The 14,694-nt window shown below is 42.7% G+C and overlaps 1 protein-coding gene across 1 annotated transcript in view; it reads right to left on the reverse strand.

Annotated features, from left to right (window-relative positions):
* LOC125464303 (uncharacterized) overlaps positions 1 to 14,694 on the reverse strand; it is a 108,644-nt gene that overhangs the window by 52,485 nt on the left and 41,465 nt on the right. Inside the window, exons 18-22 of the mRNA XM_059655180.1 lie at positions 13,629 to 13,935; positions 12,408 to 12,580; positions 7,262 to 7,512; positions 5,537 to 5,669; positions 1,836 to 2,295 (exon numbers count right to left, since the gene is read on the reverse strand). Coding sequence (XP_059511163.1) covers positions 1,836 to 2,295; positions 5,537 to 5,669; positions 7,262 to 7,512; positions 12,408 to 12,580; positions 13,629 to 13,935 — 1,324 coding nt within the window. The remainder of the gene's footprint in view (positions 1 to 1,835; positions 2,296 to 5,536; positions 5,670 to 7,261; positions 7,513 to 12,407; positions 12,581 to 13,628; positions 13,936 to 14,694) is intronic.

Below are 14,694 nucleotides of genomic sequence, written 5' to 3' on the forward strand. Positions count from 1 at the left end.
CAGGGAAGGGACGAGAGGATTCAGAGGTGGACCAGATGAATCCGAGAGCAGGATGGAAATTGGAAGCAAGATTGATGAATTTTTCCAATTATGATTTGAGAGAGAGAGAGAGAGAGAGAGAGAGAGAAGCACCAACAATGATATCATTTGTACACTGGAGCGAGTGGGTGGGCGCCAGAATAGGACCTGAACAAAATATTTTCCATGTACCCCACAAATAACTTGGGCCCACATGGGTATCCATGGCTAACCCTCTGAGCTGAACAAAGTGAGAGGACTGAAAAAGAAGTTGTTCGGGGAGCACAAGTTTGGTCAGGTGGAGGAGGGTGGTGGTAGATCTGGACAGTTCAGGTCTTTTTTCCAAGATGAGGAGAGCCCTGAGACCACCTAGATGTGGGGGATGGATATGTAAAGGGATTGCACATACATGGTAAAGACGAGACAGCTGGAGCCTGCAAACTGGAAATTCTGAAACTGACAAAGTGTCAGAAGAATCTTGGATATAAGTGGGAAGGAACTAGATAAGAGTAGAAAAAAAAATCGAATCAACATAGGTATGAGAAAACACTACTATGAGAAGATAGTGCTATTTAGTTGGTAAATGGACTGTGATGAGGAGTTGCTGTGGATAATGCAATTTAGGGAGGGCCACCAGTTAACTGCCAAACTTAGTTTCATGTTTAAACAAGCTAGCTTGACTAATTTGTCAAGAAATTGTCAAGAGAACAGCTGTCACCTATTGTGTCGAGTTGAGACAAGCACGGTATATGTGCATATTTGACAAAATGTTGAGAGATATCACCTGAAAGGTACTCCTGATCTGGAACTGTATCAAAAGGGTCTAGAAATGTCAGAGTATCTGCAGATCCAGACATAAATCTTAACCTTGAATGAGTTAATGAACTAAATAACAGACTCAAAATTGTCAAAGATCTTTACTTTGCATTGTTACATATTCAGTCTGTTGTGATATTGCACAACAGATTCAATAGTACCTTTAAAAAAGCATGGAGTGAAATTTATTTAAAAAGGCAATTGGATAGCTTCTTCAAATTTCCTAAATCAAAATGATGGCCTGAAAGGCCTTCCTTCAAATTGTATAATTCTATGACACTATAACTATTGTAACACATAATATGTACTTAGCAAATAATATTCCTACTCTATGTAAACAAATGTAAAACATCCCAAACAGATCATGACAGCAAATGAATACAGAACCTATAAAAATACAAAACCAGTCGAATAAATTACTGTAATTAAAAAGAGCTTTATTAATTCATTACTGCAGTTGGCAACATAATTTGTACAATATAAAAATAAAATAAATGTGAGCGTTATTTCATTAATTTTGAGAGGAGGGCCACTTATTGCCATCTCTAATATGCTATGCAGAGCAGACAGGAGGAACAAGTTATTTCCGAATCACAGGCTGATCTTAAAAACCTTAGGCAGCGATTGGTCACATCAGCTGACCTGGAGGAGTGGTGGGAGTAATCACATTCAAACAAAGAAAATGGGCAAAGGTTCTGTTGATTTTTGGAGATTAAAATATATTGCGTTCAAAGTACCATTCTTGCAGTGAATCAAAGTTGAATACATTTCAAAATGCACAGGGTCATCTTCACTTCAAACATTATTTGATGTTTCATCTCATTCTCAACGTAAATTTCATTTAAATTTTAGGTATTTTTGGATTCAGGCAAATCATTTGAAAGGATTAATAGGTATTATATAGATTTGTGACATGTTCTAATTCAATCCAGTTGATAAGTTGTGTCATTAACATTTATTTTAACTTTTTAGTGCTGATGTTAATTTTCAAGTTCCCCTGCCCCCGCGGAGACGCAAGTTGATGTTGATGGTAGAATGGTGCTCAATGCCATAGTGTGCCAGCGTGTGCCCATCTTCTAGTATTCTTGACTGAAAGGTCAGGTAGTACTGGCTCGGAGAAATATGCTCCAATGATTGGATCTTATTTTTCAGGCTCGAAACCTTGTCACTTGGGGACACAATAATTTCCAGGTTTTGTCCATTTGGATTCCTTACAAATATCTCCATTGAGTTTATCACAAGTAGTTGGAGCTTTGCATGAAAGAATATTCCAGAATCCAATAAGGTTTTGCCATCAGTCAGAATGGTTTCATTGAATATCAGGCGTTGATGGTTAACTGAAATGTTCTGGGCTTGCTGGATTTGTTTCTTGATCGTTGAGATTTTGGTGTCAGTGTTGGCCATCAGGTCTAATGAGGAGCCATTCAGGCTGGTCACAGTGATTTTAAACTGTGACATTGGCTAAAAAGAGTTAAAGAAGAAATTCCTCTTATTTTGGTTCTGGAACGATGGTTGTGTTGTTTCAATACAAATACCGTAATAATTATATTTCTCAATTTTACTTGCCATCTCTCCTCATTCTCATAGTGATAACTAGAACCAGTTCCTGACTTTCGTGTCCAGCATTTTTTTGTCAGCTAAGACTAACATTTGTTCAACCATTTCACCAAGTCAGATCTTTTACTTATCTTATACAATCAAAAGCATATGGCTAGTGGGAGTCCCAGCTGATTCCTTCTGCACTTACACTCAAGTCGCTCTATTCTTTCCAGGTCTGAACCTATCATGGTAACCACCTATTCCCTCCTCCCTCCAATGCCTCCCCAGCTTCCCTTCAAATACATCTATACCATTCGCTTCAACACATTCTCATGTAGTTATACTCTTCCCCAGGAGAGATAACATTGTCTCTTGTATGCACTCAATTAAAACCTGTCATTATAATATTGTGACCAGAATGCGTGCTGATTCCTTGTGTGATTTCAATGTTCAATTCAAGTTCAACATAACTTGCCTAATTTTTGACTCCATGGCTCCAGAAATAAATCCTTTTGTTTCATTCGCTTTCTGGCTACTGTTGCTAATCTATGGAGCTATCTCTGGAGATTGATGTAATTGCAATCCAAGTTCTCTCTGTTCCTCTACCCTGCCCTACTTTCATTTAATATTATAACTGACATTCTATTATCCCTGCCAAAATGAAGCTTCATGTTTATCAGTGTTGCTTTTTGTTTGTCAATTATTTGTCTCTTTGCCAAGTTTAACAATGTCTTCTTGTAATTTGCTAGTGGCCCTCAGTGTTGACTATAGGTGTCACCGCAAATTGTTCATGTAGATTATGAGCAGCAAAAGGTCCAACACTGATTTTTGCAAAATGCTACTTCTCATGTTCTCTGACTCTGAAAAACAGCCAGGCTACGTTTTCTGGCTTGAAACCAGCATAATCCATTCACCCAACTATCCAGATTCCATAATTGTTAATATTAAGTCATTGTCTATTATAGGCACCATACCAAATGCCTTTTAAGAATTGTCATCTTTTCTCTCTTCTACCTGCTCCAAAAATGTAATGCAGTTGGTCCAGCAAGACTTTCCTCTTTGAAATACATTCTGACTATTTATTTTCGAATGTTTCATGTCTGAATCATCTCAATTCTTCTTTTGTGAGAATTCCATTATTTCTCCTGTCATTGATGTTAATCTCACTGGTCTGTAATTCCATGCACATATCCTATCCCTATTTTAAATACAAGAATTGCATTACCTTTCTGCCACTCCTCTCATGTTACACCTTTTTGTAACAATTTATTAAATGTCTAAATTTGTATTGCTATCTTGTTCCTGCTCTGTTTTATCTCTGTGGATGCAAACCATCTGAACCTGCACCCTGATAACAGAGTCCTTCTTTTATTCAATAGATCTCTCTTTTTGATCTTAACTGCACTCATCTGATTGCCTATTACATTATTCAATGTCATGTTTACCAGGTCTATCTCTGGTGCATAACAAAACAAAATAACAATTTAATCTTTCTGTCATCTCTATATTGTGACCTTGTATATTATTCTGTTGAACCCTAATTGGCCTTATTTCATTCATTGCAATTCATTGCTCACCATCTCCACCCCGTATCGAACCACAAACAGTGCTAACCCTAACTCCCTCTGGAGTTATTTTCTGGAATACCTGGTCGTTGGCTAACCGACATCTGTTGAGTTTGGCACTTTCCTCGGAGTGACAGGGCGGGTCTTAGTGCATTTATATAGTGTGAGGACGGGGTGGGGGAGGGGGAATCCACTTTCCGGGTGAGGAGGGACAGTCACTTTTGGGAATGGGAGGGAATCTCTGCCAGGAAAATGCAGAGTGTGATCACTGTGGAGAGGAGGGGCTGATAAGGAAGGGATCACTGTCAGGGATAGCGGGTGATCACTGGAAGGGATGGGGTTAGGGAAATCACTGATCAGAGCATTGATGGGGAGGTCACAACTGTGGTGTGAGTGGGTTTGTTACGTTCATCTGAAACAAAAGAAAATGCCATTGATGGAATAGTTCATTGTAAACACACAGCCTTGGGACATTTCAAAACTGAATAGAAGACAGCATCTTCTGCCATGAACAAAGGGGCCCTGTTTTAACATTCCACGAATGTGCTGCTCCACATGAGATCCATTTGAATACAGGTTCACTCCACAGTACTGAAGGAGCCTGGATGGGAAGACACGGTGAAAAGGGCAGGGTCAGGTCCTAGTACAACGAATAGAATTGCAATGTCAATCTGACAATGATTGCCACTCCTCAGGAAGATTAAGCTATAGAGTCCAAGCAACTGGGTACAGTCAGATAGATGGCCAGGTAGAGTACTGAGTGATTGGAGCAAAAAGGCTTACTGAAGTGTCCGGGATTACTCATTGAGTGAATATTGTTCATGCAATTGTAATGTGCCAACCAGATTCACTCTCTGATCCATGAGCTGGTCATAGCTTATATAGAAGTAGGTATGCTATAATTTGACTGTGAATGTGGCCTACATAGGGGAGAAAATATGTTGGTCAAGGATACCAATGTTGTTCTTTACCATCTTTGAAAGTACACACATGTACACATGATTCAATTTTAATGTTAAAAAAAATCACGTAAATAGCTGAAAAGAAGCAATTTTGCAGGACAAAGAGGAAAGATTAGAGGGGTGGAGCTAATTGGATAGATCCACAAAAGCACCCACATAGGCACGACAGGCCAAATGGCCTCTTTTATTTGCTCCATTATTCATGATTTTGTGTCCACCCAGAATGAAAAGCAAAAGATCAACAGAAGATAGATTAGATCAGGAATTAACTCAATTTTTACATAATGCCTTTAGTGTGGTTCAACATACCTCACACCAGCATTAGCAAACAAAATTTCACATAGAACATCATAAGACCTGTCAGCACCAGTGACCGGAATTTTGGAGGAAGAGGTAGATTTACAGAGAATTTAAAAAGAGAAGAGTTAAGCAAGAATTTGAATTTGAGGTTGGATTTCCCGAGTGTAGGGTCTAGCCAGCTGACTTTGGGATATATGTGATCTAACAATGCGTCTTTGTGCTTTATGAATCACGCAAAGAAGAATAATCTTTTACTACTCCCTCCTCAGTGAGCAACCATTCAATATAATCACTGTTTGATATGAAGTATGCCATGATATTTCTGTAATATTTTACCTCAACTTTCCAGGGTTCAACATTCTGTGCACAGACTTGCTGTAAGCATTTTTTGGCCTCTGTTGCAACCAGGTCCCAACGAGCATTTCTAGCAACATTTCCTGTTGGATCTGCAGGGTCGAGGATAATCGGTCTAATTTTCAAACAACACAAGGATCATCAATCAAATGATGAATTTGTAACACTCATTCTTCAGATGGCATATATGTATATGTAATTAATTCCTGTTCAGAACCCAATGTCTCTGCACATAGTATCTGTGCTACTTTATAAAGATTCATAGAATCTCTACCGTGTGGAAAGAAGACATTCGGCCTATCAAGTCTGCACCAACCCATTGAAAAGCATTCTACCTTGACCCAGCCCCCCTCCCAATCCCTATAATTACCATGGCTAATCTGTCAAGCCTGCACATTCCTGGATGCTATCATACAATGTAGCATGGCCAATCCAGCTAACCCGCATATCTTTGAACAGTGGGAAGAGACTGGAGCATGTGGAGGAAATCCACACAGACACGGGGAGAATGTGCACACTCCACACAGACAATCACCCGAGGCTGGAACCTGGGTCCCTGGCGCTGTAGGACAGTAGTGCTAACCGTGCAAAGGCAAGAACATGATTTTGGATTCTCCAATGTTTGCTCCTCTCCCCCTTCTGGGTTCTTATTTTCCAAGAAATGTGTGACCTCATTGTTTTCTGTTACCCTGAAAGGACAACTTTGACTAAGAAACCATTGTGTTTCTATGTTCAGGTTCATGTTTTTACATTCTGCAGTGAATTCATTATTCTGTGAAGAAGCCAAAGTGAAAGAGATGTTATTAACCAAATCTGATAAATTATCTGCAAGTTTTACTGGAAGGAAAATATTTCAACCAAACTTAACATTCAATCGAATGTTTCCTTTTTCCCCCACACAAATGTGTTTCTCTCTGTCAGACCGCTACTGATACCACTCTTGAAGAAGCCAATGAGGTGTAAAGGCAATGACTAATGAAGGCATTTTCCCCAAATGTTTGCTTTGCACAGCTGGTTCGTGAAACCAAATCCCATTTCTTCAGAGCTCCTCAATTTGATTTTATAATTCAAAATAACTGCAATCTAATTTGAAGTATCAATGTCTTATTTGTACACATAACTGATTCCTGTTTAGAGCCAAAGAACATTGCTGCCATAGACCTGTGCTGTTTTATAAAGGTAGGAGCATGATTCTTAATTCACAAATCCCTTTGTTCCCCTATCGTCTTTGGGTTCTTATTTTCCAACAAATATTTGACTTCATCATTTTCTGTTATCCCAAAAAGTAAAACTCTGAATAGAGGAAGCTTCCAAAAAAATCACCCAGGTTGGTACGTTTACCAAATGAACCCATGTGGAAGTTCATAAATGCTTTGATGAGTTACTTTATATTTGTAATCTCCATAATCCCCAGTAGATGAACCACTGGGGCAAGAGGGGAGGGATTTATTTCACCAAACAACATGGTAATGATCTGGACTGCATTACCTGTAAAAGTGGTGGAAACACAACCAATAATTATCTGCTAATGGATTTGGAAAAATCGATGTAGGGGAAACATTGGCAGAGCCTTCAGCGAGGAGTATTGGTATCAGACTAATTGAATAGCACTTTCAAAGATTTGGAGTAAGCATGAAGGGCTGAACGGTCTCTTTTTGCATAATAATTTTCCATGTGGAACATTACTGTAAAAACAATCCAACTTGCCTTAGTTCTTCAAGTTTGCTTTTCAAGAAGTCAGTCACAAAGCAATTGTCAAAGTTATAGTACGTGGTCCAGTAAAGGCATAGCTCTCTGTATTTAACAATCAGTTCCATTACTGTGTGGAATCCTGCAGCGGTATCAAAATTGTCTCCGCCACCCACGCTCTCCCACGCATGGATGACCAGCAGCTCCAGAGCATATTTTGGTGGGAGGAACTCTCCACTTCTTACTTGACGTTTGTATGGTCGGACATACTATTGGGTTAAATTTAAAAAACACACGTGCTTGAGATCCTTGCAAAAAGCACTGAAACAAACTTTCCGAGCAATGTACTCTGTGCAAAGTTTCCCTTGAGGGAGAAGAGAAATTAAAGTAAAAAGTTCTTTAAAATGTAAAGACGGAGAATTTGTTTCCACATGCAGGGGAAACTTTAATATAATTGACAAAAGAGGGAGAGGAGCTTAGGTATTATTTTATGAGTGTTATATTGTGATTCAGAATGCACTGCCTTTAAATGGCGGTGAAAGCAGATTTACTTGGAACTTTCAGAAGGAAACAGATTATATGCAGTGTATGAAAAGTGGAAACTTACAGAGATGTGGAGAAATCACAAGGGAATGGGATTATTTGGATAGTTTAGCATGAAGCACAATTTTTTTTCTTCTGAACTCTATCATTCTATTAACTATCTGCAGAGGCCAGGGATAGAAAAGCAAAATCTGGTCACATTGATGTTTCTGCTGATCTTTGTTCTACATGTCAGTTTAGAGGCTCTGTCGGAGAAACTCATTTGTGCAGTATGCAAGCCAAAGTTTTACACCAGTTTTTACAGATAACAGGCTTCCATTTAGCTGTTAGTACAGATAATATTTTACAAGCAAAGGGTTACACTTATTCATTCCTATCTCCACACAATCCTAGTTGCATAAAATGCTCTTATCCAATCATATTCAAATTTGCATAATGTGATCCTTTCATATCATTAGAGATAATGGGAACTGCAGATGCTGGAGATTCCAAGATAATAAAATGTGAGGCTGGATGAACACAGCAGGCCAAGCAGCATCTCAGGAGCACAAAAGCTGACGTTTCGGGCCTAGACCCTTCATCAGAGAGGGGGATGGGGGGAGGGAACTGGAATAAATAGGGAGAGAGGGGGAGGCGGACCGAAGATGGAGAGCAAAGAAGATAGGTGGAGAGGGTGTAGGTGGGGAGGTAGGGAGGGGATAGGTCAGTCCAGGGAAGACGGACAGGTCAAGGAGGTGGGATGAGGTTAGTAGGTAGCTGGGGGTGCGGCTGGGGGTGGGAGGAAGGGATGGGTGAGAGGAAGAACCGGTTAGGGAGGCAGAGACAGGTTGGACTGGTTTTGGGATGCAGTGGGTGGGGGGGAAGAGCTGGGCTGGTTGTGTGGTGCAGTGGGGGGAGGGGATGAACTGGGCTGGTTTAGGGATGCAGTGGGGGAAGGGGAGATTTTGAAACTGGTGAAGTCCACATTGATACCATATGGCTGCAGGGTTCCCAGGCGGAATATGAGTTGCTGTTCCTGCAACCTTCGGGTGGCATCATTGTGGCAGTGCAGGAGGCCCATGATGGACATGTCATCAAGAGAATGGGAGGGGGAGTGGAAATGGTTTGCGACTGGGAGGTGCAGTTGTTTGTTGCGAACTGAGCGGAGGTGTTCTGCAAAGCGGTCCCCAAGCCTCCGCTTGGTTTCCCCAATGTAGAGAAAGCCGCACCGGGTACAGTGGATGCAGTATACCACATTGGCAGATGTGCAGGTGAACCTCTGCTTAATGTGGAATGTCATCTTGGGGCCTGGGATGGGGGTGAGGGAGGAGGTGTGGGGACAAGTGTAGCATTTCCTGCGGTTGCAGGGGAAGGTGCCGGGTGTGGTGGGGTTGGAGGGCAGTGTGGAGCGAACAAGGGAGTCACGGAGAGAGTGGTCTCTCCGGAAAGCAGACAGGGGTGGGGATGGAAAAATGTCTTGGGTGGTGGGGTCGGATTGTAAATGGCGGAAGTGTCGGAGGATAATGCGTTGTATCCGGAGGTTGGTAGGGTGGTGTGTGAGAACGAGGGGGATCCTCTTGGGGCGGTTGTGGCGGGGGCGGGGTGTGAGGGATGTGTCGCGGGAAATGCGGGAGACGCGGTCAAGGGCGTTGTAGGGTGGTGTGTGAGAACACCTTCCACCCCAACCTTCAGTTCACCTGGGCCATCTCCAGCACATCCCTCACCTTCCTGGACCTCTCAGTCTCCATCTCAGGCAACCAGCTTGTAACTGATGTCCATTTCAAGCCCACCGACTCCCACAGCTACCTAGAATACACCTCCTCCCACCCACCCTCCTGCAAAAACTCCATCCCCTATTCCCAATTCCTCCGCCTCCGCCGCATCTGCTCCCACGATAAGACATTCCACTCCCGCACATCCCAGATGTCCAAGTTCTTTAAGGACCGCAACTTCCCCCCCACGGTGATTGAGAACGCCCTTGACCGCGTCTCCCGCATTTCCCGCGACACATCCCTCACACCCCGCCCCCGCCACAACCGCCCCAAGAGGATCCCCCTCGTTCTCACACACCACCCTACCAACCTCCGGATACAACGCATTATCCTCCGACACTTCCGCCATTTACAATCCGACCCCACCACCCAAGACATTTTTCCATCCCCACCCCTGTCTGCTTTCCGGAGAGACCACTCTCTCCGTGACTCCCTTGTTCGCTCCACACTGCCCTCCAACCCCACCACACCCGGCACCTTCCCCTGCAACCGCAGGAAATGCTACACTTGTCCCCACACCTCCTCCCTCACCCCCATCCCAGGCCCCAAGATGACATTCCACATTAAGCAGAGGTTCACCTGCACATCTGCCAATGTGGTATACTGCATCCACTGTACCCGGTGCGGCTTTCTCTACATTGGGGAAACCAAGCGGAGGCTTGGGGACCGCTTTGCAGAACACCTCCGCTCAGTTCGCAACAAACAACTGCACCTCCCAGTCGCAAACCATTTCCACTCCCCCTCCCATTCTCTTGATGACATGTCCATCATGGGCCTCCTGCACTGCCACAATGATGCCACCCGAAGGTTGCAGGAACAGCAACTCATATTCCGCCTGGGAACCCTGCAGCCATATGGTATCAATGTGGACTTCACCAGTTTCAAAATCTCCCCTTCCCCCACTGCATCCCTAAACCAGCCCAGTTCATCCCCTCCCCCCACTGCACCACACAACCAGCCCAGCTCTTCCCCCCCACCCACTGCATCCCAAAACCAGTCCAACCTGTCTCTGCCTCCCTAACCGGTTCTTCCTCTCACCCATCCCTTCCTCCCACCCCCAGCCGCACCCCCAGCTACCTACTAACCTCATCCCACCTCCTTGACCTGTCCGTCTTCCCTGGACTGACCTATCCCCTCCCTACCTCCCCACCTACACCCTCTCCACCTATCTTCTTTGCTCTCCATCTTCGGTCCGCCTCCCCCTCTCTCCCTATTTATTCCAGTTCCCTCCCCCCATCCCCCTCTCTGATGAAGGGTCTAGGCCCGAAACGTCAGCTTTTGTGCTCCTGAGATGCTGCTTGGCCTGCTGTGTTCATCCAGCCTCACATTTTATTATCTTTCATATCATTACATGCCCAGCTCTCATCCTGTTAATATGTACCTGTTATGACAGGAACCCAAACTCTCATGTCTCTCTCATCACAATGGGAATAGAATCTTTTGTGTTTCTGGCAATAAGTGGTGTCATTAGGCAGTCCTCCAGACAGGTTCTGAAGACACTTCACTTCATCTACCTAATTGTGCCCAATCTGGATATGCTCAATCAGGAAGACAAAGCTTCCTCCAGTCAATCCCAACTTTAAAACATTTCTGCTTATATGGGTGTGCAAACATTTGCAATTGAGGTTGGATGAATTTCAAAACCAGTGAAAGGGCCAAACACATTAAACTGGAAACTGAATGCCATATATAAAATATATTGGCAAACTGGAATTCCAGTCAGGACAAACTGAAAGGACCACTTGAATCGATGCTATTGTTTAAAAAAAATACAGAAACTGTAAAAATAAACTTACCTGTTGACAACAACCTCTGCACTGAAGAATTCTGAGGAAGCTCACCTCCTGTCTCACTCGTGATTTCTCACAAGGGTCCATAAGCAGTCATGAGACCCCTCATTAACTTAGAGAAGGGCTTGCACCCTTAGTGCATCGAAGTTGAGATCAACTGAATTAGCAGAAGCCAAACATGCACATGCATTGGCTGTGGAATCCCAGTCTTACATTGTTGTTTATAATACACATTTTACAACTGACATAAACAGGAGCAAATACATCAACTTCCAGCTCATTTCCATACTCTCTTCTTTCTTATTCCATTTAACCTCATTTGCAGTAGAACATGGTCATGAAACTGAAAAGAACAGGTTTATGGCCGGCAGAGCAGCTTTCACAATGCACATAATTATTACAGCAGAGGAGGCTATTCAGCCCATCAGATCTGCAGCAGCTCTCTGACTAAGCGTTCTCTCAGAGCTGCCCTCTCACCGTCCTCTGTATGCAGCCTCACACACTGTTACTTTCCAAATCACATCTAGCTTCCTGTTGAATACTTCATTTGAACCTGCCTACACCACATGTTTAGCCAATGCATCCAAAATCCTAAGCATTCACTGCATGAACATCACTTTTGTTGCACACCTTTGCTTCCTTTGCCAACTTCTTTAAACCTGTGTTGTCTGATTCTCAACCCTTTCAGAAGCGGGAATTGTTTCTTCCTTTCTGCTCTGGCTTGAAAACCACCACCAAATTTTCTTTCAGCCTTCTCTTCTCCAATGAAAGCAGTTCCAACTCCTTAATCCATCTGCATAACTGAAGTTCCTCATCCCTGGAATCACGCTCTTTAATATTTTCCACACTGTCTCCAATACCTTCACAGTTTCCTATAATAGACCTCCCAGAAATGGATGTAATACTCCAGGTGATACCCAACCACAAACTATCAAACTGTCCTTCCATCTTTCTGACATATGTACATTGCACCAGGTCCCTCTGCTCCTGTACCCCTTTAAAATTATACCTTTTTAAAAATCTTTTTCAAGTTTTTGTTCACAGTACACAAATAAACTTCCACAAAGTCCTTGCATCTACCTCTATATACCAGTGTTTCACAAGGCGGATCAGGTCCTTCAGTTTAACTGGACGGCACTTTACAAAGTTTCTCTGAAGTTCAGTAAAGCATGTTGAGAATTCTCCTCCAAATCCTTTGGCCATAATCAGGTCCACATAAACCTGTGCATTCGGGCGGGTTTGTGTTTGTTGACCTGAGAGACAGTGAAGAAATGGTCTATTATTTTTCAGATTTTGGACAATTTAACACAGAATAAACTTTTAATGATTGAGGGAAGACCTTGTTTTTTAGAAAGGAAGAACAGGGATAAAAAAAAACCTTCACAATGCTGCAAAGCCGAAATAAAATCCAAATGCTGGAAGTGCACATTGTGTGGTTTAGCAGGTTTCCCACCATTACTTTGATGGGAACATTGGAGAAATAGTGAGAACATCTGTTTTGCTGTTCCTTCTGGAATTTGAGGAATAGAACAGCCAGACATTGGCACAATTTATGCATTTCTCCTTGATTTCAATGTTGTTAGACATATCAAATTCTACCTGATATGTCTAACAACATTGAAATCAAGGAGAGACGATGATCCCATGCAGTAAAGCTGAAGCTGAAGGTCCTCAATTATTTCAGTCAGGTCAATGTGAAATTTGGGCTATTCTTTTAAAAGGCAGTGCAAGTGTAAACCCTGCTTATATGGGATATGGAATGGGAGGTAGTATAGTGGCTGTTTGAAGAGAAGTGTAATCCATCATGGGGACAGGGGCTACCTCCTTGGCCTGGGCCCAGATGGTCATCTCCACTTCTATACTTGAAAGGGCTTCCAATGGGAATATATTTCTTTGATGGATGGAATTTACTTTCAAAGGAAGCTGGTATTGAATGTTTCTGGGAGGCCTGAATGACCCCGTCCCCTCAAACGTCCTGACAGCCTGGTGCAAGTCATTATCCAAGATGCATCTTGGTTGGCCGCCCAGCTTTACACCAGGGAAAGCGATGGGCCAACAATGGATCTCATTTCTGAGATAAAACGGCTACACGTGGAAATATGTCAGTGGATCCACTGAATGCTGTTTCACCAAGCTGGCCAATGGGGTTGCCATGAGATAAAGATCATAGCAGGGCAGACCAGGGTGAGCAAGGGGATGGAGTGGGCAAACAGCAAAATAAGCTGAATGGATATAAACATCAAAACTTCCTTTCAATACAACTAATGTCCACCCAATCATTTTTCTTTCAATGACTCATACCTAAAGCGTCGAATGCTGGCAGTACATCAACCTCTACAGAATCAGAAAACTCAGTGGATTGAAAACTGAAATTCAGGGAGCGAGGAGATGAGGTGTGGCCAGATGGTAAGGTAATTAGTCGGGGCTCTGTCATGTTGATTTCGAATGCAATTTCTTTCCTGATCTCATTCAGCATCTTCCAAATTATGGTCAGGATTTCACCCCGGTTTTGCTCCTGGTCGCGGAAATTTTTGAACTGGCTGATGAAGACGACCAAATCTGCATCTGAGCGATTTTTTAAAGCTGTCCCTTTCCCAGAGGAGCCACCCTGTGAAGACAGATTAAATAGCAGCATGACCTTTTAGAAAATGATCAGGAAAACACATTACTGCAAAAATCAGCATGGAATCATCATCCAGTCACTTGCTCGACCTGAAATTTAATCTTATTCATCAGAGCTGTGTACTGTCACTGAGGCCCACAAGTGCCATTTTTTTTGCCCAAGTCAACCCAAGAATTGAAGCAGGAACTAGTACCTTGAACTCGGAGTTCGGCTTTTTGAGTTGGGAAGGTTGAGGAGCAATCTAATTGAGATATTTCAGATGCCATTGGAATTAGATAAGGTAGTTGCAGAAATATTATAACCGCTGGTGTGGAGAATCTGGGACAAAGGGTGATAATGTAGAAATCAGAGGCAGACCTCTTAGGACTGAAACCAGGATGCATGTCATCATATTAAGAGTAGAAAAAATCTGGAGTTCACAAGAGCTTCTTGTCTTGTACTGATCGGAACAAGATATAAACAGATTGATCAGACTCATCAGAATAAGGACTCAAGAAACAGACTTGAGAAAAAGGGAAACCAATTTATACAGCATGAGAAGAGTGTGTTTGATTGTGCCATCATTGATTATGCATATGCAACAAGAACAGTTAATTGTCAATCTTAATATCAGGTCAGGCAGGTGGTAATGATTGGTCGGGCTTTGTGACAAGGACAAAACAATAATTTGTCATCACCATGACCTATTTACTTAATATGCAAAATGTTAATGCATGTTCGAATTCCATTAGCCAACATAAATCA

Source organism: Stegostoma tigrinum, chromosome 26 (genome assembly GCF_030684315.1).
Source record: "Stegostoma tigrinum isolate sSteTig4 chromosome 26, sSteTig4.hap1, whole genome shotgun sequence".
NCBI classification, from domain to species: domain Eukaryota; kingdom Metazoa; phylum Chordata; class Chondrichthyes; order Orectolobiformes; family Stegostomatidae; genus Stegostoma; species Stegostoma tigrinum.